The following is a 23730-nucleotide window of genomic DNA, read 5'->3' on the forward strand; positions in this document are numbered from 1 at the left end:
ATGATGGGCGAATTAAAGTTCTTTCTAGGATTTCAAATTAAGCACCTCAAAGAAGGAACGTTCATATGTCAAACTAAGTATATCAAAGACATGCTCAAGAAATTTACATGGAGAATGCCAAGCCAATCAAGACCCCAATGCAAGCTAATAGACATCTCGACCTAAATAAAGATGGCAAGGCCGTGGATCAAAAGGTATATCACTCAATGATTGGTTTTTTGCTTTACCTTTGTGCATCTATGACTGATATTATGCTTAGTGTGTGCATGCGTGCAAGATTTCAAGTCACTCCAAAAGAGTGTTATTTAGTGGCCGTTAAGAGGATTCTTAGATATTTGGTTCATACTCTATACATTTGCTTATGCTATTCTAAAGGTTCATCCTTTGAACTTATCGGCTATTCAGATTCCGATTGTGCAGGTTGTAAAGTGGATAGGAAGAGTACATCAGGGACTTACCAATTCTTGGGTAGGTCCTTGGTGTCTTGGTCCTCAAAGAAATAAAATTCCGTAGCCCTATCCATTATCGAAGCTGAGTATGTTGTTGCGGGCGCTTGTTGCGCACAACTACTTTGGATGAGGCAAACCTTGAGAGCTATGGCTACAACATGACCAAAGTTCCACTTTTATGTGACAATGAGAGTGCCATCAAAATAGCCAACAATCCCGTATAATACTCACGAACAAAACATATAGACATCTGTTACTATTTCTTAAGAGACCACTCAACCAAAGGGGATATCGATATTCACCATATGAGAACAAAAAAAATAACTAGCCGATATCATCATCAAGCCATTAGACGAGCAAAGGTTTTGTGAGTTGAGAAGTGAGCTAAATATCCTAGATTCTCGTGACATAGCTTGATATACTGCATGCAATTGATTGTTTTAGCTTTGTAGCTTTGATAGCTAGAGGTTTGCAAAAATTTCTTTTGAGTGCTATTTTAAAAAATATTTGATTCTTTGATCTTATGATCATAATTTATTACTTGTGATTATAGCTATGTATTGTTGTCTGTTGGCTGATCTCAAGTGGTAAAAATATCTTATATGTCCAACAATCCATCTCCTAAAGATCCTCGTCGAATCTTATCTCCAAAATCTATCTCAGCCTTTCTCCAGAACCCTAAGACCAACCCCAACCGTTTCCTTCCCTTCCCACTCCAAAATCCCTTCCCAGCAGGATTCCCTTCCTAGATTCATTCCCTTCAGGATTCTGCACTCCAACAGCATTCCCTTCCCCATTCCCTTCTCCAACAGACTTTCAATATTTTAATATATTTGGTACCGAATCCGTATATTTACGATGAATGCGTTTATACGGCGTATGCAGTACGGGATTAGAGTGTTGACTGGGTAGACGGCTTGTGGTGGAAGGAAACGTTGGACTTTTGAAGCGGCTTGCAATGGAAGCTACCGAAGTGTGGCTTCGCAGGGAAGATTTGTACCACTACAAAAGGGCCGGCATGCTCATAGCGGACTCACACTAGTGCCTCATTTTCCAAATACAAGATGAACTCCTCAGATTCGGAGGAAATGATGATGTTCTCCTCAGATTCGAGTGACGAAGAGGACAAGCTGCTTGTACTAATTGCCATCGAGGAGGAAGAAGCAGGAGCTGCGCGTCGTAGCAGGAAGCGTGGGTCGATGCCCGGCCATGCGGTTATAGACCGGCAACACCGCGAAGGTGCTGCTAGGCTGTACAACGACTACTTCGCCGACAACCCTGTGTACGGCGATATCCTGTTTCGTCGGAGGTAAGTTCGATTTTGTAATGGAAGCCGTAACCTTCCTTGTGTGCACTGAGTCATGTATGTTCACGCACCCAGGTTTCGTATGTCGCGGCGGTTGTTCTTGCGTATTGCGGCCGCTGTGGAGGAGCATGACACCTGGTTCAGGCAGAGAAGGGATGCAACGGGGAAGCTCGGGCTTAGCCCCTTGCAAAAAATGACAGCGGCCATACGGCAACTAGCATACGGAGTCAGTTCCGATGCAGTTGACGAGTACGTGCGGATAGGGGCGAGCACGGCGATGATGGCATTACGGAAATATGTGCAAGCTATTGTGGAGGTGTTCGGAGAAGAATATCTCCGGGCTCCCAATGAAACTGACACCGCCCGTCTCCTGGCAGAAGGCGAGCGCCGTGGGTTTCCCGGGATGCTCGGGAGCATCGATTGCATGCATTGGGTATGGAAGAACTGTCCAAAAGCGTGGCATGGCGCGTACACAGGCCATACTCGCAAGCCTTCTATAGTTTTGGAGGCGGTTGCGTCGTATGACTTATGGATATGGCATGCTTTTTTTGGCATGCCTGGGAGTCTTAACGATATAAACGTATTGCACCGCTCTAACTTATTTACTAGGCTTATCGATGGGAGTACCCCACCTGTGTCGTACATCATAAATGGTAACAGGTACGACATGGGATACTACCTCGGCGATGGCATATACCCCGAATGGGCGACCATAATGAAGGCAATTCCTGCTCCACGAGGCAACAAGAGCATCCATTTCTCCGCGATGCAAGCTGCTCTCCGGAAGGATGTCGAACGTGCATTTGGTGTGTTGCAAGCTAGGTTTGCTATTGTTCACGGACCGGCTAGAGTATGGGATCAGTCTACATTGCACAATATCATGACCGCCTGTGTTATTATGCACAACATGATAATTGAGGACGAGCGTGGTACCGCTTCCCCAGTGCAGGTGTTCGACTTCATGGGGGAACCAACTCAAGTCCATCGAAGTGGTGACGAAGGTGTCCTGCATTATGTCGAAACAACTCAAGCTATCCGCAACCATGCAGTGCACCGCCAATTACGTGCTGACCTTGTGGAGCACCTTTGGAGTATTCATGGAGCACAGTAGAATTCAGAAATTATGTATTCCATAAGCTAGTTTCAAGCATGTAGTTTGGTTTTATGTTCCCAATAGGGTCACCGTTTCGCATGTACTTTGGTTTGATGTTTCCAGTACGGTCGGCTTTGGCATGTACTTTGGTTTGTAATGCTACTACTACGAATCAATACATGAACCACTATTGCAGTCCTCAATGAAAGTTCTTGAATGTGACAAATATTGCAAACCAAAGGTAAATGTTCCAAACGTTGTACAGTACCATCACACACACATGTCCATCCATATTACAGTCCAAATAACAAATGCTTGACTAGTTCACTACTGGAGCTACTCTCGGTTCTCCAGGAGCTTCCACCGCGCCATTATGTCTTCCTGGCGCTTCCTATAATACTCTCGCAGGGGTCCTGAAACGGTGTCCAAATCAACCTTCATAATTCTTTCGTCTTGGTCATTCATTCGGACAGTGGCTTGGAGCCGCATCACCTCCAGCTGCTCCTTCTTAAGCTCCACCATAACTTTCTTTGTTTCACTGATGTCCTGCAATTGTCTTTCATATGCTCCTCCGGACACAGTAGGAACTGAAGACTGAGACGGTGACTTGCGGGCTCGGGAAGCTTTGGCTTGGTCACGGCCAATAGGTCGGGGAAGGTCCGTCGACGCGTTGGAAGCCGCATCATTTGGTACGTCGTTGCCTGCAGCTTGGCTGCACTGTGCTTCCGCAAGATCCAAGACCTTCTGCGCCTTTGCCGTTTCGTGAGCATGCCACTTTGGGTGCTCGGCCAGCAGCACCCAACAGTGTGTGTACGCGAATGGTTTGCCCTCGATTGCTTTATATGCGGAGCACGCTCGAGCCATCTGCGAAGCATGTAAATATAAGTCATGTTTGCCTATAAATGCATGGACAATTTAACCGAAAAGAAAAGTTACCTTGTCACGTTCGTTCGTGCCACTCGGGTTCAGCTGCTCCACCTTCCTGTAATGCACCGTAAATTTAGTGACTGCATCTGTGATGAGCTTCATATGATTTATGAGCGCTTTCTCGGTCCTCGGCATCATGCTTTCTTTTTTGTAAGTGTTGAAGTACTTCGCGATACGGCCCCAATATGTCTCCCTTGACTTATCCGTGCCCACAACCGGATCTTGGCTCACGTTAAGCCACGCCGACACCAACAACTCATCTTCCTCGTCTGTCCATTTTGTCCTATCAGTTTTCGCATCCACCTTCTTCTTCTTCCTCGAGGTGACCTTCTTCCTACCCTTTTCCTCGCTCCCGAGACTAAACTGGCCTAACTCCGACTGCCCTCCAAGACCAGCAGGCTGCGAGAACTGCGAAATCTCCACTTGTGCAACGTCGGTTGACCCCCCCTGGGTACCCATGTCTTCACCCCCCCCCCCCAAGTCATACGGTCGAAACCGTCCTGCAGGATGCTCTCGTAAAAGGGATCCATTCGGCCCCTTGAAATAAGGTAAGATTCAGTATCTATGATATAGATCACACTTCATACAGCAACAAGCAGCTATTTATGAACAAGCAGAACATTGCTAAACATTGCTAAACATTGGTAGTAGCCCTGTCACTCAAAAATAGCAAACCGAACATTGCTGAACATTAACCATAGTACAGCAATACTTGAAGCACCAGAATGTACTCAATTCATGACCTTTCCAACACCTATGGCCTATTACTGGAACACTACTACCTAATCATGCCAATTTTTGTTGCACACCTGCATTACTGAAACACCTATGGCATATTACCAGATTATAACATCTTTAACCGATGCATCTAGCAAATGTACCTAATCAAGGTTGCACACCTGCATGACCTGCATGACCAAGCTACAAAAATACCACACTATAGCCACTAAAGGGTACCTGCAGTCGGCTATTGTTTGTTCTTCATGAAACATAACACAAACATAGAGGGCATGTCCTCAGAAACAAAGTGATGTACTATCCATGGACTAGTAGAAGAAATTAACATGCGAAGAACATTATTACCAGAATATAACAGCTCTAACCGATGCATCTAGACAATGTACCTAATCAGGGTTGCACACCTGCATGACCTGCATGACCAAGCTACAAAAATACCACACTATAGCCACTAAAGGCTACCTGCAGTCGGCTATTGTTTGTTCTTCATGAAACATAAGACACACATAGAGGGGATGTCCTCAGAAACAAAGTGATGTAGTATCCATGGACCAGACAAGAAATTAACATGTGAAGAACATTATTATTGCAATACTGATACATTACACAGTGGGGACAATAATGCTGATAGCGGTTCAGTTCATCACACAGGTTTAGCCGGCATCAAACAAGCTTTGTAGGGCTACCAACCAAAGTTCTGGCACCAGTTGCTCATCGCAGAACACCACGACAACGAAAGACACCTATCTATCCTAACCGGCAGCCAGATTGCAGCCGCTAGGACCTATCGGACTCAACTGAACCGCAATCTTCACTACTGGAGCATAGCACCTCATCGGAGCTCCCTTCACATTGGTCCGAGTCATCGCCGGCGAGGTTCAAGGCAGCCCATGCCTCTCCTTCCTCCCCAACGCTACTCCTGTCCTCCTCCTCGGTACGCACGGACAGAGAACACCGGCGCATGGCATCCTCCACCTGGAACACTAGCTAACCCAAATCGGCGGCAATTGCATCGACTTGCAAAAGGGCCATGTTCAGATCGACAGACGCTGGTGTGCTCTCGGGGCTCATGTTGTCGGATGCTACCTTCTTCAACGCGTCAGCCGCATCCTGGATTTGGTCTTGCATCAACGACACAAGCTTCGCCAGCGCCGCCGCGTCCATCTACATAGTTCACCACGACAATCCCATCAGGCCGATGAGTCCCCTTCACCGTCGGCATCATAAGTTCCCCCCGCCCCAGTACGGAAGTAATCCGCCCTCCCACCGCCATCGCCGCCAATGTGCGCAGCACAGGGCCTAAGCACCCCCTGCGATGCCTCCATCACCCACCCCGTCCGAGCTACCCCCTTGTCCGTCAACGAAGCAATCGCCCACCGTCGCCGTTCCCCCCTGTCCAACCATCGCTCCATGTGCCGAAGGCGCCGCCTCCCCCCCCCTTCCTCCTTCCCCCGCCGCACAAGGACCGACGACCCTCCCGACCCTTCCGACCCCCCTACCCTTCCCTGGATCTACTAGTCATATACGGCCAAGCTATTGTGGGCGTACCTGCCGTCGATTCGACGCTGCGCCGCCTGGCCGCCTCCGCCGACGTCGCCGCTCCCGTCCCTGCGCGGTCGACCTGCCCCCGTCGCTCGAGTCGCCGGCCCGCCGACCCTTGCGCCTCCGTCCTCCCGGCTCGTGCCGCCTCCGCTTCGCCTCTCCTAGACGGCTTCCGCACCAGCGCGCGACGCCAACTGCCGGACCGCTGGCCGCTCTCCGTCTGCGCGAAGGGAACGGAGAGAGGTTCCCACGGCCGAGGGAACCTCTCTCCTTTCCCGTCCCACGCCGCGCCGGGAGGGGAATCAATTGGGCGTGCTTGCCCGTTCCCGTCTCGGGCGTTTTCCCATCGCGAAGGGAATGCGGCCCGGGACGGGAACCCGTTGGGTTCGGTCTAAGGGTCTAGTCTAGCCCGGAATATCCGGATTCTGGAGGCCCTTAGCCTCTGATGGCTCTATCGAGTTGAAAGAACCCAGAGTCTCTGGGTCCACTCGGTTACTCCGGATTCTGTCACTCAACCTGGAGTGTCCGGGTTCCCCTCAGGGAGAGCTTCTCGATTTGGAGTTTAAATCCAACCCAGAGTCTCCGAGTCCACCCGGAGTCTCTGGGTTATCTATTCAATAATCTCCACCCTGAGAGAATACCTCTTCATTGCATCTTTCCAACTCCTCTTTCCTCCTTCCACCGTGGTGATCCTCCCCTCCGGTGATCTCAAGCTTCGATCATGGGATTCCAAAGTTCTTCACCTAGAGACTTCCTCCAGTGCTCGGATTCCCCGGCCTACCCTCCAGATCGTCTTCGAGTGCCTCATTTAACCTAAAGGTACATCTCAAGTTCAATCCACCCAATCTCTCAATACCATACCTTAGAGTCAAATCCCTTTGGTAAAGATGCTCTATTTCCTTCCTAGATTCACATATCTTACCTTAAGGGCTTGCAAATACATTAGACACATCCTCCTTACCCTAAGTTTTTGTTTCGGGGTCGGGCAACTCGGAGTCTCCGGGATGACCCAGATATTCCGGGTTGTCCAGAAGTTGTGTATCCAGTTTATGTTCCTCAATTCAAATTCTTGAGCAAATCTTCTCATATCTCAAGCATATCTTTCATGTGTATCTCATGACTTATTAAGATGGGAGGAGATCATTTTGTTGGTCATGCATTTCCTCGGAGAACAAAAGCCAGACATGATCCGCTAGCACAAAGTGATGCTCCTCCGTAGGAAACTGAGGGCAATGGCAGGGGCAGCCGTGGTGGACATGGTCGCGCTCGCAAGGCTGTTCGGAAGGTATCGGTCTCATCAGGAGGTATTCACATTAATGAGCCAGCACCAACCACAAATTTGCCTCGTGGCGGAACAAAGATGCAAACAATGAGAGGGAGAGGAAAAGGAAAGGATGTGGTCTCTGGTTCAAGGACTCAAAGGCAAGATGGCATTGAAGAGGAACAAGAGAAACAAGAGGAAAATCCTATTTTGGCCCCTTTGAAGATTCATAGGCCCTACAGGACATATGCAGCAAACCAGATGCCTAGAGCGGTAGTTGATTACATGAAGAAATCAAGCAAGTGCAAGAGAGATAGATATGGAAATCCTTTCATATATGAGAAGAATGTGTCAGATCATCATTTTTGAAATGATTTCTAAGCTGATTTTTATGAGACAGTGATCCTCAGAAAGAAGAATACAGTCACCCTAATGCAGTGGATAGATTGGGATTACATGGCAAATAAGGTGATCCTACTTTCAATGAAGTAATTTCAGCTTGTGAGGACAAGAGGGTCAAAAACATCATGGATCTAAAGTGTGATTGGAGTGTGGAAGTCATAGCACAATTCTATGCCACTCTTTGCTATAACCATGAGGAAAACTAAACCATATTTTGGATGATCGAATGAGAGCAATACAAGATCTCATATCGGACTTTTGCTCGCTTGTTTGGATTTGATGTCCGTGACACGAGCAAGATAAAGATTTATGTTGAAGAACAACTCTCCGCCAAAGATATAGATTTTATGTATGAAAATCATGGTTAAGTGACATATGGCTCAACCAAAGGCATGAGACCTTTTTACAAGTGTCTAAATTCCTTGTTCCGTTCCACTTTAAATCCTAAAAGTGGCGATGCCACTACGATTCAAGGTATATCAAGAACTAGGATATCAATGAAGATGATTTGTTTAGTGTGGTGGACTTTCCTTGGGAGGAAATCCACATTACCTCCTACACTTCTAGCAAGAGTTGTGCCTATGCACCATACATCATGTACATGATTAAAAATGTCACAAAGAAAAACTTCTTCAAGGGTGAAGCATAGGCCCTATAGGATGAGGTTAGTGAGTTCTAAGTCAACTTCATCTATTTCACCATCGCTTCCTTTGACTCTTCCAAGATCAGCTCCTAGTGAAACACAAAAGGTAGCACCAAGATGAACATCTTCCTCACGTGGCTCTCCATCTTTTATCAAGAATACACTCAAGGCCATCTTCCTCCCGTAGTAGTAGTAATAGATATTAATGTTCTCTCCAAATAATTATTTCAGTTCATTAGTTAGCAGTACATCTACTTTTAAGAGGGCAAAGACTATTTAATACATTCAGTTTAAGACTAACTTGAGAACAAATCAAAGACGAATGGATTAACCCGTCTATAAGAGCCTTCACATCTATGGTAATGGTAGGTCTTAAATCCGCGGAAACTGAAGGAGCTGTGTAGTCAGTGGAACATATCCACCAATCTTATCTGGACCCTCCAGAATAGTGATAAAAAATCTTCTCTTCAAATTGCACACAACAGTTAAACCAGTCATAAATGCAAGATCAAGGAGTAGGTGCCTGTTAACATTCACATCAATTTGCTCGGACCAGGTAAGAAACCAAAAAAGATCTTGAAGATAGATAGTTTGAATGAGGATTAAAGAAAAAAAGATTTCAGCAGAAGCATTATTGTGAAACTGATTGTTGCCAGTTCTGAGATGGGGAGAGGAATGAAAACAGACCGCCAGATACCTCACTACCAATAAAATGATTCTTCATCAAGATCAACACTTCGAGCGTCATGTACCTGCAAAACAAGGATGCAAGATATGAAGACAAACAAGTGGAATTCACCATTTTGTTACAAGTCTACAAGCACTCTGAAGGGAAATTTTGAGAGTCGGTCACATAAAAAGGCTCACAAGAACTATCCTCACTGCAAGCACAAATTTGTACTAACTGTAAATTAGGGGAAGGGAGAAACTCACCCCAAAAAATTGCACAATGCATTTCTCCTGATATGCTCAAATTCATTCATGCAGCTGATAAAGAGGAAAGCACCTTATTCACGTAGCCATGTTTGCTCTTTCTCTCATCTTCAACATCCTCAAAAGATTTGTTGCCAATCACACAGCTGATTAAGCATAGGAAGCCAAAAATTCTACGATAAATTGTAGCTTGTTTTGTTTTGTTTTTTTACTTTTTTTTTACTACCATTAGTTATCTACAAGTCAAAGTAGTAGGACTATAATCAAATAGCGCACGCCACTCTCAGGGTTTGAAAAATCGTTGAAAACCGCTCATTATTCGCGAATATCGGCCAATTCGGTTCGAACCGCATTTAGAAATCCACCGGTTTTTGAATTTAAATTAAAAAATTCAAAAAATAAACAAAGTAACCAAAAAATCTAAAAATACTAGAGATAATTCTAAGACTTTATGTGTATTTTTTTTTTAAAAAAATAATGTCGTTTGTATCATATCTCATAGAGAGTAAATTTGAAAAAAAAAATGCTGAAATAGGTCGTATGAACATGGTGATTTTGCCCATCACGTTAAGGAAAAGCTTAACATGAAAAAACATATTTTTATGTAGGAAGTATCTTAAGAGAATCGTTAAAATTGGTTTCACTTCATTTAGAGTTTTATTAATTTCTCCATAATTTTTACAAAGTTCACAAGCATAAAGTGAACATGTTAATAAATAATATTTTAATTAAATTTTTCATGTCTACCATTATTTATCCTACATAAATCATAGTATAAGTAAACTAATACAAGTGGTTTCACTAATTTTGGAGATGTGATGGGTTAGTTATGAATTAATCTAGTTGCAATACATTTACACAATCATGCATTTTAAAATAACTATTTAATGAGTTAATGTATTTTTAAAAGATATAGGATCATGTAAGAAGACTAAAAAAATTGGTTTCATGATTTTTGGATTAGCAAAGAATTAACTATGCATTTAACTAGGTTTAGAGAATACATTTTCTCACAGAAAATATACAACTTTTTTATGAGTATAAATACTTTTATCATGTAGATCATGTTACAAGGAAGCCAGAAAAATTTGTTTCACTTTATTTGAAGCCCAAATGAATTAGTTATCGATTTTACAAGATTAAGCTATTTTTTTATTTTTCTTAAACTTGAGCGGTTCTCAATAAAACCGAGTGGTTTTCAATCAAATTTGAGCGGTTTCAATCACAAATGAAATGCAGGAAATACGGTCAGTTTTTTATGGAATTAGAGTAGTTTTCGGTTCAAATCGAGCAGTTACCAAATCATCGATTCGGTCGATTTTTGTCTCTGATTTACAAATTTGACCGAGTGAATTTGAGCGAATTCTCACCGAATTTTGAGCGGTTTTCATGATATTTGTGAATTTTGGAAAATCGCCGGGTAGAGATTTCCAGATCTCAAACAATTTTGTTAACCCTTGCCACTCTCCACAAAAATTTAACTATTTTAACCTAATTATATAAGTCGGATTGAAGAGAGGAAATTGGTGGATTTTTGCGTAAGTGATGGAATTAGGTTGGAATGGTAAAAATGATCAAGCTAAAAACTGTTAGATTTTTTTTTGCAAAATGAGATATATCCTTAATAGCTCAAACAAAATTTCCTCCCGTAGCCGTCGGGGTTGAAGTTAGCTTGTGATACGCTGATGAGTTACAGATGCCTCCTTTTCTAAAGGAACATAAATATTCAAATGCATAAAGCATGCTCTGAGGATTTAAGTTGATATTATTTTTGAAAATGAATTTCTTTCATTGTTGTATATAATTTATTGTAGCATAAAGATATGAAGGCACCTTCGTGTGAGAAATTTCCAGTTTTATGATCTTAAGCGACTTCTTGCCCCAATCTCGGTCTCATCGTTTTAGAGGATTGAAACTTTTCTATGATAGTTATGCTTACAAACTTTGTAGCGAAAGATAGAAAAGAACAATTGCATTATGAGTCATTGTACGCTAGAAAAGTTTATCTTAATAACATACACATTATTCTTATCTGACAAAGCTGTCGTGTTTCACTTTTCATGGAGCTAAACAGATAAAGATAGTTAGCTTTCCCGTCAATGAAAAATTTCAATCATCCGAAGAGATGCATAATTTAACATCCTCACCCTTCATCCAACATGGTACAACCATGGGGATTGTACTGACAATATTTCAGTTGGGTAGCACCGAAAAAAAAAACATATGGATAGCGCTTCTAGAAAAAACATAAAGAATCACTTTACATTACAGTGATTCTTCATCGTGATCAACACTTTCAGCGTCACGTGCTATATCTTCTATGTTGCTGTAAAACAAGGATGCAAGATGAAAACAAACAAGTGGAATTCACTATTTCGGTACTACAAGTCTACTGCCACTCTGAAGAGAAATTTCGAGAGGGACTATCCTAGTTTACTTGAGGAAACCATTAAAGTATACCAACCAAATCAGCAAGTAATTGACTGACTGAAAGATAGTCATAGAAGTGAGATCTTATTGTGCCTCATCAATAATAATGATAGAGCCACGAATATCAATGTCCATCGCTCTCCTGACAATCGGATTAATTATGCAGTTATATGGGCAGAGAACTAGTTGAGCTGCTTCTGCCATGGGTTGTGCGGAAAAGAGACAATTGAATAGGTATCAATAGTGGCCAGATTAGACTTGCCTCAGGAAGAAACAAATGCAACTAAACAGATATACGAACCCTTCACTTTCTGTCCAACCCTGATGAGATCCTCAATATCGTGAGCTTCATAGCAGCCACCAATCTAAAGGGATGGATGCTGACTTAGTTTCTGTGCATTTCTGCATAGTTAACTCATTGCATTAGCACCCGGAGGGGAAAAAATGCTCTCCAGGTTAATTATATGTTTTGACGTTGAAAAGGTAGGAAAGCTCACTTGAATATTGGGCAACCTTGAACATTCTCATCTAGCAGCAACTTGCTGATGAGAAAAAAAAAATCAATTAGAAGTTTGGTTCACAATGAGAAGTGCAAAGGCTCCGAAAGAGATGCTGTATTATGCATATTGCCATTGCTCGTCAATTGTCACTCCTGCATGCAAACTTATTTACGCAGTAGACCAGTAGTGCTTACCTGAGGCCTGCATTGCAAGATTACTGACTCAGCAGTATGAACCAAAAATAATGGTAGACATGATAAAGTTAAAATAATATAAGTTAATAAATGAGCTGTACATTTTTCTTTTTTTCCAAACTTTCTCTCCATGAAATATGATGCAAAGGATATTATTTTTGAAAACAAATTTCATAGAAGGTTACAATTGTCTCTAGTTTTTTTTAGAATTTTTTGTGATTTTTTTTTTAATTTTTGGGAAGGTTTTTTGCAACAAAATCAAATTTTTGGGGATTTTTTTGCAACAAAACAAGTTTTGGGGGGAAGTCAAAATCCAAGTGACTTTTGGGGGGTTTGCATTTTTCCCTTAGTTATATTAGAAATCTAGTTCAAACCACATGCATTCAAACTTCAGAATTTGGAAGGCCCAGGGAACAATAACTTGTGGCACCACTATCTACAATTGAATAGATGTCCTAGCGTTATTTGCGCCACTGCAACTACCGTTGGATAATGCATTGTCTTTCTTACCAAAGGAAAAACAAGAAGTAAATTCAGATGGTAACAGGGGTTACCAAGATGGCCATGTCTTGCGGTACTCTGGGACAACCTGAGTTATCTGTGAGTGCGTCCTCCTTCAAAAATACAAACAACCAAGAAACCAATCAAGATCATCCCATCACCGGTTCGAGCCACAAAATAAAAATATTACGTAGCGTAACAGTATAATAGATGGTCGGAGCGTTCTTCTTCTTGGTCGCCTTGTCAGGGCAACTCGGCGGCGCTGCCTGATGGGTAGCAAAATAGAAGAGTCTAGGCACGGGGCGGAATGTGCCAGAGCCGTGCATGCATCCGCACGAGCACGATGGATGCCTTTGCCAACGGGGCACGGGCACTTTCCTGGACTGGTCAGCTCGTTCACCACTCTGCGTTCATTACAAGTGTATACATGAATGATGATATATCTTTGACGCAGACCCTCGTTCCGATCGGGACCCAGCTGGTTCCATGCAGCGGCGGATTGATTCGGGGCGAGGGGGCTCAAGCCCCCTACCACGGAGCACTTGGAGTCCTCCTCCTCCGAATTTTAGCTTTCTAGTTCTATCAGATTTTCTCTATTGAACTTTTAGTTTTCTAGTTCTATCCTTTCTGTCTGGATATAAGATACTTAAATGATGGTTTCGTTACGTAAATAATGAAGAAGAAGTTTTCTCCATATTAAAAAGAAAAAAGAGAAGAGGGGAGGAAAAAAAAGAGAGGAGGAAGAACCCCTTTGTTTCGTAGCTATCCGTCACTGGTTACATCAGTTCAATCGTGGACACAGTCGATTGATTCATTCCATCAATATGGAGCTGGCCAGATGGCTGTACGAGCAGCCAAAGGCTTAAATATCTCGCTTATTATCTCAGTTTCACCTTGGAGGCCTTCTTAATCGGATAGTAGTATTCAACGCTGCTTGGGCAAACTATGTCCAAAAGCCAAGTCATTTCTTATATTCTTGTTCCATGTGTGTATAGCTAAACATCTATTTCGAACAGCAAGGCATTACCTGGATTTCTGACCACAAGTCCCCACACAAGAGATCCAGACGGATGGATGGAAATATTTGTTGACAGAAAAGGCTATTCATCATTGAGTAAACTCCCGTCGAGTACATCATAACTGATGGGTGGAAATATTTCTTGACAAAAATGGCTGTTCATCATAACTGATAAAATCATGAAACTAAAACTTTGATCATGAAATGGTTTGTTTCAGTGACCAGTACGAAACAAAACACCACAACACACTCCTTACAAATCCTATATCACTTGTACAAAAGTTTGGCAGAGTATGATAACAAAATATTTTCACAGAAACGTTTAGAGCAGACGGTGGAGTCTGAAATGCTAACATACACAAGTGGAGGCTAGTTCCTAAGCCATAAAACAAACAAATAAAAGATAGAACCGCAGCAAGGCAGAAGGTAGAAGATGATGATTTGCAATAGGGATACGAGTGTCAGAATCAAGCGCTCAAGCCAGACCTCTTCAGGACCAGCGTCAGTTGAAAGTTTGAAATCTAACGTCTGAGTTACATCGCCTGGTGCAAGAAGCTTCCCAAGCTTCCTTCACTCTTCATGAACCCGTCTTGGCTGAGGCGTATCATCTTGCCCAGCAAAGTACACCATGACAACAAGAAGAGCGACAACAAATATAAGGATGTACAAAGAGTTCATGCTGACCAAAGAGTTCAAGAAACCCATGAAAGAAGGGCCACTGACTTTCTTCTTTGTGGTTCTTCCTCCTCTGTATCCCTCAAGGAATTGGCTTATTTGGGATGCTTGGTCACCTTCTTCTAATTTCTCTGAACCATCCACCTTCACCAAGAAGCATTTAAGTCAATCACAGGATATAATAAATTCTCTACTGATGTTGATCAGCTATGAAACAGAAGAAATTCGCTCTTAACCAAGCTTTAAGTTTTTCAGAAAAAAAATTCAAGATATTGAACAAATCGGAAAGAATAAAACTTAGTGCTTTTATGAATGATGAATGTGACATAACCAGTAAGAACATGCCCATAAGGCCATAACACAAATAGTTCTCATATGGATGCTGGTATTAGAAAATAGAAATTGATTACTGCAGAAGCATTTTACTTACTAGTTCATATTCCTCATTTCTGTCCCACACAAGTAGCTTTGGCAGCTGTGAGCTCTTGGAAATATCAAAAGTCTCCACAAACTCCTCCCATTGCTTGACTCCAACATATCCAAACACCAAATCACGGTTTGCATTAGCAGCAGACCTCAAAACTTTTACCAGCTGTGCAGATTTATCATCCGAGTCATCCTCCAAAATTGCAAGAACAACTTTCCTCTCATCATCATTCAACATTTTAAGTGTCTCTGTATTGATCGGGACAGTCAAAGGGAGTAGGGATTGTCGTACAAAATCTTCCAAGAAATTTCCTATGTCCAAAACAATAACACCATTAATAATGGGGAAAGCAATGCTAAGTATCTATTTTGTTGATCCGACTGGACATAAGATGATACTAGTCTGATTAGCGCGCCTACGCCGCGCCTATTTTTTATTTTTCTGTATGGAGCATGACAAAAGAAGACTAAAAAAATTAGGTTCACAAATTTTGTATATTTCAATATTTATTTATGAAATTATTAATGTTAAACACATTTACTTAATTATAGAGAAAACAATAGTACTTTTATGCATGCATATAGTTTTAACATGTAGGTGAAAGTAATACTAACCTAAAAAAATTTGTTTAATATTTTTTTGAGTTTTAGATATTTTTCTTTGCATTTTAGATTTTTTTCAGCTGATTTATTAATATAACTAATATTCATTTCTACATTTTCTAGAATTTCCCGAAAAAGAAAATTACATATATATGTATATATATATACACATATGTATATACGTATACATGCATACATATACTTATATATACGTATATATATATACATATGTACATATATATACACGTATATACATACATGTACATGTATATATACACGTATATACATACATGTACATGTATATACATACCCAGGGCCAACTGCTACAGTAGCAGAGGCCCTCAGAGCTTGAGAATTCTTCCACCGTTAGTAGATAGTATTGATTGATACTGCACTACAAATTACTTCTCAGACTAAGCATTAAACAAAACATAAAAACTCTAGTCATGAACACAATAAAGAAATAGAACAGTGTGTTTCACAAGTACCTTCAAATGGGCCATAGAATAAACTTTGTTCCTTATACTTTGGATGGATTGCAATTAGTGCTGGCACCTTATCAAAATCATATGCTACCATGATATCATCAGAAAAACCTTTTGCAATGGCAAACCATGCCCTTTTCTTGTATTTCCCTCCATATTCAGCAATCAACGACTCATTCACCCCAAAACCAAGGAATATAGGAAAGCTTGTACCAGCATTCTCAACAAAGTTCTTTATTGCAGAGTCCGACTCAAGGATAGAGACATTGGGTGCAACAAACTTCTTCAGATTGCGGACAAGCTGGTCAGCTTTCCTCGAACCAGTGTATTCGATCGGGACACCATGGATAAAAAGCATCAGAGTAGGGAACCCACTGCATTTCAGAAACTAAGAAACATTAGGCATGCCATCTAAAAATCTCTACTCCCCAGTGAAACCAAACTACTTGCAGGGGCAAGCACTTACTCTACTCCATATTTTGATCCAAGTTTCCTGTACTTGTCAGCGTTTACTTTGGCAACAAAGATGGGCTCACTCAATCCTGCCAGCACCGGCGCAGCTTCATCTAACTGCACTAGCAAATGGCAATATGATCAACAGTTTATTTTATTAATCCAAGATCAAAGTCATCAGAAAGATAACTCACTGGCAGTTCCTGTCTTTTATGGAAGTGCAAATAGGCAAACTGTATAATTTGAGAATCTATTAATGGATCAGAAACATACTGATGCACCTCTAGCCGAATTCAGACTTGTGTGCAGCTGCAACAATTTCTTTTCTTCCACAAACTAATCTACCAGAATCAGATGAAACCACACGCTATCTCACTGTTTGTTCTATGACTGGATAACTACAAATGAATCATTTTCCCCCCTCTCTGTGCTCTCTCCCATTTCGAACTAATCTGCTTTGAGTTCATTGGGACACGCCAAGAACATGCAATCCCGGAGTCCGAATCAACCCACTTCCATAACACTCACACAATCACCGAGATCCACAACGACATGGCAGGTATAAGTCCAACATCTGAATTCGCATCACATCTCGCAGGGCTAGTACAAGTAGGTAGCAGCAAGTGCCAGGTCGGCAGGGTAGCGGACTGGTGATGCTCGTACCTCGGGGGAGAGGCGCTTGCAGTGGCCGCACCAGGGCGCGTAGAAGTCGACGAAGAGGAAGTCGATGGCCCCCAGCGCCCTCTCGAAGTTGCTCTCGTCAAGCTCGATCACCCGCCCGTCGCGCGGGAACTCGTCGCCGGCAGCGGCCGCGCGGACGGAGAGCGGAAGAAGCAGCAGGAGGAGGAGGTGGAGGAGGGGAAACAGCACCGGCGGCGGAAGGTCTCTCGTCGCCATCGCCGCGGCGCGCTCGATTCGATCTCCGCCGCGTCGGAAGTAGTTCACGTGGTCACGGAACTTGGCTCGTTTTGATGAAGGGGTTTAATTGCGGAAAGTTCACATTTGCCCCTCTGAATTTCAGATTTCTTGTTTCAAAAAAGGAATTTCAGATTTAGAGACACTTATATGTGTGATTTTTTGTGAAAGTATATTTGTGTTTTTTTGAAAGACTTGGCTGTTTAAAGTACTTAAATAGCACATGAATTAAGATTAAGAATGTGCATGCTAATTCATAATTCAGGTATAGAATCGGTAAAAAAAAACTCAAACCAATCACGCAGATGAACCGAGTAAGGTTATTTTGCTCTGTATAAATGAATGGCAAACCACACACAATCTGCATCCTCAGCCTGCCGACCAAAATTCGATTTCAGCAATTTCCTGCAACTACGACCTAAATAGTCCATCAAATAGAACCAAGGCTTCCAGCCAACAATGCCATTCGAACCACCACAGAATCTCACAGCAAAGATTCAGAATCAATCCAGTACTTCTTGTTCCATCCTAGGCAAAGGCAAGCAAACATCTACATACAGAAGCAAGTGACAACTCAAAAGTAACGCTTGCTTAACATTAGAGTAGTGCGACAAAGAAAAACCAAACAACAACGACTGATCTCACTGCGGGGTTTCTCCACAGCCTGGAAAGTTCAAGCCACAATATTATTAACAGAAAGTTGTGTCCTACACCAAATGGCAAGAAACGACGTTACAACTTCTGGTAAGCAAATGCGGGTAACAAGCAACAACCAAGGTAGAATGAAGTCCAAACTTTTAACTTCACAACATACTGTTGAAAATAAGTCTCCAATATGTAGGCCTTGAAAGCATGAAAGCTCAAGCTGAGGCGGTTTTCTTCTGCTGAAAAATGACTGCATATATGGGGACTCCAACACCGATGCCAACTACTCCCAGCACCGAAAGAGTTGCCTTCAGCCCCTGATGCTTCATCCTGTGCAAGTTGTACATGTGCTTGGCATGGAGGTAGTATGGCTCATCATGGCCATGCCCTCCCATCCTCTTCACACCAGTGGCATGGAATCCACGAGAAGCTGATACATGGGCAAAGAGTGCAAAATCAGCAATCAAGAGTGACTTACAGAGAACACAAAGGAGTTTGCAGTTTCATTTGACGACAACACAATATGTAAGCTGATAAATCCACAAATAGAAGGAGATCAGCAATCAGGAGTGAATAGGACAACGGAGAAGAAAATTTAAAGTTCATTTGCTGGTAATGACGGATGCCAGAAATATAGTGAACAATCCAAATATCCAATTTATTCAATCCCACAATCATCATCTCCAGTCTCCAAATATCCAAGCTGCTCTGGTAACTCTAAGAACACATTTAAAAAAAAATGGAACACAGGAATTTTGACCTTTCGGCATACGTATTCTAACAGCACATATTCTAATAAACTGGATAAATGATGCCGAGAAGGTGGCAAATTAGCATTTTCCAAGAGAACAGACAATCTGCATCAAACTATCGATTAAATCACGAGGCCAGTGATAGTCTACAGCCAGCAGGGTTCCAAACCATAGTAGTGTGCTCCTCGTAAATAGATGCCTCTGACTAGGGGGCATAACAAAATAGCACAACAATCCAGTGAGCAATCCTAGTTTCATAGTTAATGTTTCCAACCATTTCTTCTAAGTTGCAAGTCCTCAAAGACCGTCAGGTTCATGACAAGTCAATGATGAATAACTGGAAGTAAAAAACTCAAACAAATTGATAAGAGCAAACATAATAAGAACATCTGCAAAGCACACAAGAAGAAACAAAAAACACAAGGGTACTGCTCTCCTTTGCACTCCAGCACTCTGTCGTCATTTATTTATTTTTGGAATCCTTTATGTTTTGAAACGATATCTGGTCATTTGGAATGACATCACAATATGGCATGATCCACATAGTGGCCGTTCATATGACCACTGCTGATACCTGACTCCCAAGTGATCAGATGTCCATACTCGCCAAGCCACTAATCTACGCCCAAAGGCCAATCATTCACCTCAGCATCGCAATCTCACTACAACAGTGTACCAAATGATCTTATAACGTCTATGCAATCGAAAGCACAGTCACATCATAAATCGGAGCGCGGACAAATCTGTCGGCCAAAATATTGCCAACACCCCAACCATTTCATCGAGTGACCGGAACTATTTCCGCCGGAACCGACGGATCTACCGTTGCACGCACCCACACCAACACGAACGACGACCACAAACACCCAACCGACGCGAATCGCGCCATCGAAACCCTAATCGGGCCGCGGTTGGAGGTCAAGAAGGCACGGGGGCGCGAGAAGGGAGGAGCGCTTGCCTGGCTTGGATGCCTCGGCGCCGGCGGCGAGGAGGCGGATCCCGGAGCGGAGGCCGCGGTTGAGCGCCGTCGCCATCGCGATTCGTGTTCTCGCCTAGGTCGCCGCCGTCAGAGCTGTGGTGTGGACGTGTGGTGGGTGAGGCCTGTGATTTGTCGCGGTCGGGCTCGGGCCTTCGTATGGTTACGTTTGCGGTTTTTTATTTTTATATTTCGAAAATAAAAACAATTGCAAAAATGGACGTCGTTTCAAAAAAATTACAAAATTAGATGACAGATTAAAAACAATATTTCGTTCAATTGTTTTCAAAATTCAAAATAATATCAAAATAGTCATAAAAAATTAAATTTGATGATATAGAAAATTCTATGATCTACTTTTTCAAAAAAAAAACAAATGGATGCTTATTTTTTCAAATGATTGCTTATTTTTATAATTTTTATTTTTTTTAATCTTTACTATATAAAATACGAGTTGATTCACATATCACTTATTTTCTTTCTCTCCTCCAATCTAATAAAAACTCTAAATTTTAAATAATTTACCTATTTTTATTATCAATCCTCGTTCTCCCATCTCTGGTCCTCTTTTTTCAGATTCTATTAAAATCAAACTATAGCATCACTCCTAATGTATTCGCTTTATAGTGTTCTTATAGCGTATCTATATATCTATAACTTAAGTTTATACTTAATATTAATATTTAATATTTATGTTTTAGTTGCAATGCATAGGTATTTAGCGCATATATATATATATATATATGAAGCATGTTTGGTACTCCAGGAGTATGTACTTTCGTATATGTATCTCATAACATAGGAAGTATCTCGTATGATAAATGTTATGTATATGGAGCATGTGAGTATATAAGAGCATTCAAGTGGTATGTATAGTTTTTTTAGATGGTTTGCATATATTTTTTTAGTGTATTATATTTTATGTACAAATATAAAGGTATTATCAAAATCTAATAAAATTGATGGACTTGTTTTCTATTTTTTCATGTAGTTCACATTGGAGTATCTTAGAATGAGTATATAAGTATACTCATTATGATAAAAGAGTATATCCAGTTCATTTATGTGGTATATTATAGTAGGGAGTATGTACTTTTGGAAGTACAGACTAGTTTTTCTATATATATATATATATATATATATATATATGTACATACCATTTACCACATGAGATACTCCCTATGTTATGAGGTACGTGTATGTGTATATGAAATATATTTGGTACTCTTGGAGTATGTACTCTCATATACGTACCTTATAATATAGGGAGTATCTCATGTGATAAATGGTATGTATATGTAGCATGTGAGTATATAAGATCATCCAAATGGTATATATATTTTTTATGTGGTTTGTACATATTTTTTAGTATATTATATTTTATGTACAAATATGAAGGTATTATCAAAATGTATTAAAATTGATGGACTTCTTTTCAATTTTTTCATGTAATTCACATTGGAGTATCTTAGAATGAGTATATTCGCGGAATCGCAACATGGTGCTTTAAATTGGTGTATAGTTGTATGTATATGTTGCGGGCGTGCCAGTATACCATTGTATACGAAGAACATGCGACAATTGTAATCGAAACACGTAACTTTATTCATTCAATCTCAAATTCATAAAGTACAATTTCATATAAATACAATATCATACACACGAGTACAACGCACACGCTATCTTACTACTTCTGACGATTGTGTCTTCTGGTTCCCGGGGCCTCACGAGGCTGCCAGTTAATTACGTCTTGCTCTCCCGGACAACCTCCGATTAAGCTGCTTTGCACTGGTCGTCAGCGAGTCGTCTCTGAGTTCGCAAGGCTGTAGTCACATGCATCATAGACAAAGCCAAGTAAGCGTCAAAAAACAAAACAGTAGAGAAGACGGGACACACAGTCTAGCGTGAGCTTTATGGACTGTCTATATATCCCGGCCCATCATCAGTCACACATGCCTCAGAAACTACAGCCCATCATCATCGACCGCAGCCTTAGGTACTATAAAGAGAATAGAGAGAGAGAATCCAGACGCCTAGTAGTCCACCAGCTTCAAACGAACGGGAGCCCGGCAAACTGCACAGCATCTAAATTCCTATCTACAACCCCTACCCTTAATCCCACAACGATAGAGCCACATAGGCAAATACCACAAAGACGAAGGGTGATAACAAGCCACATAGCCCCACAGGAAACAACTGCACAAGGTAACAGTGACAGCCTCAAGGGCAAAATCAGCCACACAAGGCAAAAAGGACCATGAAGGCAACAGAGAGGATCTCACAACACGCCACCAAGGAAAAGGACACTAGATCACCAAGGTATTATATGCATCGAGCAACTGATCAACAAGAGGGCTCATAGCAACAGAGCCACAGTAGTATCATATCGAGCCACTAACCGTAGATGAAAGGCCACAATAGAAAGACTGATAATAGACTATTGTTGCAAACAACTCCTGCTCAATTACTCAACGAATAACATAACCTGAGATAGGCAAGCCATGAAGTATTCATCCATTAAAAGGATGATGCCATTACACCATTCGAGGAGAATCAACATGTATGTGCTAAGCAAACGATCTTTTAGCTAATTTAACCCTCCCCATCACCATGACCATTTCTAACGCCCAGTACTGAGCAACAAAGGACATAGCATAAACTGATCAACACATAGGCCACTTTCCCACCATCAAACCATAACAGCAAACGGACACCAAAAGAAATGGCCCTGCTCAGGGGAGTGGCCCTGCTCAGGGGAGTGGCTGGGCCTGAATACAAGCCGCAGTGGTAGGAACACCTTACCGACAACACATAGATGACCGATACAGCAGATAGATCAACGATGCAAAGGCACATATGCAAGGTGACGCTCAGACACCCGGCCGATGACCATTGCTAACTGGCGGCACTCCGACACCCAACCAGCCATCACATGAGCAGCAATCAGAAAAAGAGGTGAAAAAAACACATATGACCTATCGAACTGATGACAACATGCCGGCCATGGCGTAAAGCGCCGGTCGGACTCCATCAAACCAAGCAACATAGCTGGCCATAACATCTCCATAGCCACAACATCAAAAGCTGGGCTCCTCACAAAACAAGCATACAACCCAGCCTCACCTCCATCTCCACCAAGCTCAACATGACGCCCAACATCACCACAGAATAAAGCAAAACAGCCACGAACCCGGCAACAAGCCAGTCGGGTAAACATCACAAGAACAAGCACTTGGGCCTCTCATCCACGGGCACGGCACCATGGCCGACCGAGCAAACCACAAACGGCACTATTAGCCACGGATGCGACGCGAGGCCGGCCGGGCTCAACTTGTACGGCACAAAAGGTAGCGAACACCTCGGCGGCATCACTGATCCATAACGGCAAAACCTGGCCGGGGATTAGTACCCACGTGGCCACGGCACATAGCCAAAAATGAAATCAACACGCTCGCGCGGCACGGAGGTACGCACGGCCGCGAAATCATCATAGAGCAAAAGAAGATCCAGCCAGAATAAACCACGGCACGGCACACCACCCTACGCCCGCGGCACACGACTGGCAACCATCTGTATAGCACGAGCACAACCCGAAAGTCGGTCGGTGCGCACGACACGAAGTCAACGACCACCTGCTCGGCACGGACGCGAGCACGAAGCTCGGCCGGCCACCAACACGCTCACGACACGGCCCAAGGGCACTGCGTGCGACCACCTGTATACACTCATGGAGGGGAAGGGGGAAGATATCACTGCCAAAACCCACCAGCACGGGCGACGAGAGCCATGACACTCCGATGATGGCAAAGTGGTGGCTAGAAGCGACGATCTTCCCCTTTCTCTCTTCCTCTCTTTCTCCTCTC

The 23730-nt window shown here is 42.5% G+C and overlaps 4 protein-coding genes across 4 annotated transcripts; 1 reads left to right on the forward strand and 3 right to left on the reverse strand.

Moving 5' to 3' along the window:
- Positions 1-1513: 1513 nt before the first annotated feature.
- On the forward strand, positions 1514-2866 carry LOC133925490 (uncharacterized). The gene is made up of 2 exons (XM_062371404.1): positions 1514-1758; positions 1831-2866. The coding sequence occupies exons 1-2, from the start codon at positions 1514-1516 to the stop codon at positions 2864-2866; spliced, it is 1281 nt and encodes a 426-aa protein (XP_062227388.1).
- A 276-nt stretch (positions 2867-3142) lies between these two features.
- LOC133925491 (glutathione S-transferase T3-like) lies at positions 3143-4234 on the reverse strand. Its single transcript, XM_062371405.1, has 2 exons — positions 3785-4234; positions 3143-3712 (listed from the first exon to the last, which is right to left on the reverse strand). The coding sequence occupies exons 1-2, from the start codon at positions 4232-4234 to the stop codon at positions 3185-3187; spliced, it is 978 nt and encodes a 325-aa protein (XP_062227389.1). The 3' UTR covers positions 3143-3184.
- Positions 4235-14093: 9859 nt separating this feature from the next.
- On the reverse strand, positions 14094-17563 carry LOC133924243 (protein disulfide isomerase-like 5-2). The gene is made up of 5 exons (XM_062369690.1): positions 17243-17563; positions 16593-16696; positions 16130-16500; positions 15043-15350; positions 14094-14756 (listed from the first exon to the last, which is right to left on the reverse strand). The coding sequence occupies exons 1-5, from the start codon at positions 17474-17476 to the stop codon at positions 14508-14510; spliced, it is 1266 nt and encodes a 421-aa protein (XP_062225674.1). The 5' UTR covers positions 17477-17563; the 3' UTR covers positions 14094-14507.
- Positions 17564-18130: 567 nt separating this feature from the next.
- Positions 18131-20009, reverse strand: LOC133924244 (uncharacterized). Its single transcript, XM_062369691.1, has 2 exons — positions 19850-20009; positions 18131-18569 (listed from the first exon to the last, which is right to left on the reverse strand). The coding sequence occupies exons 1-2, from the start codon at positions 19923-19925 to the stop codon at positions 18355-18357; spliced, it is 291 nt and encodes a 96-aa protein (XP_062225675.1). The 5' UTR covers positions 19926-20009; the 3' UTR covers positions 18131-18354.
- Positions 20010-23730: the final 3721 nt, after the last annotated feature.

This window comes from Phragmites australis, chromosome 7, assembly GCF_958298935.1.
Source record: "Phragmites australis chromosome 7, lpPhrAust1.1, whole genome shotgun sequence".
Taxonomy (NCBI): Eukaryota; Viridiplantae; Streptophyta; class Magnoliopsida; order Poales; family Poaceae; genus Phragmites; species Phragmites australis.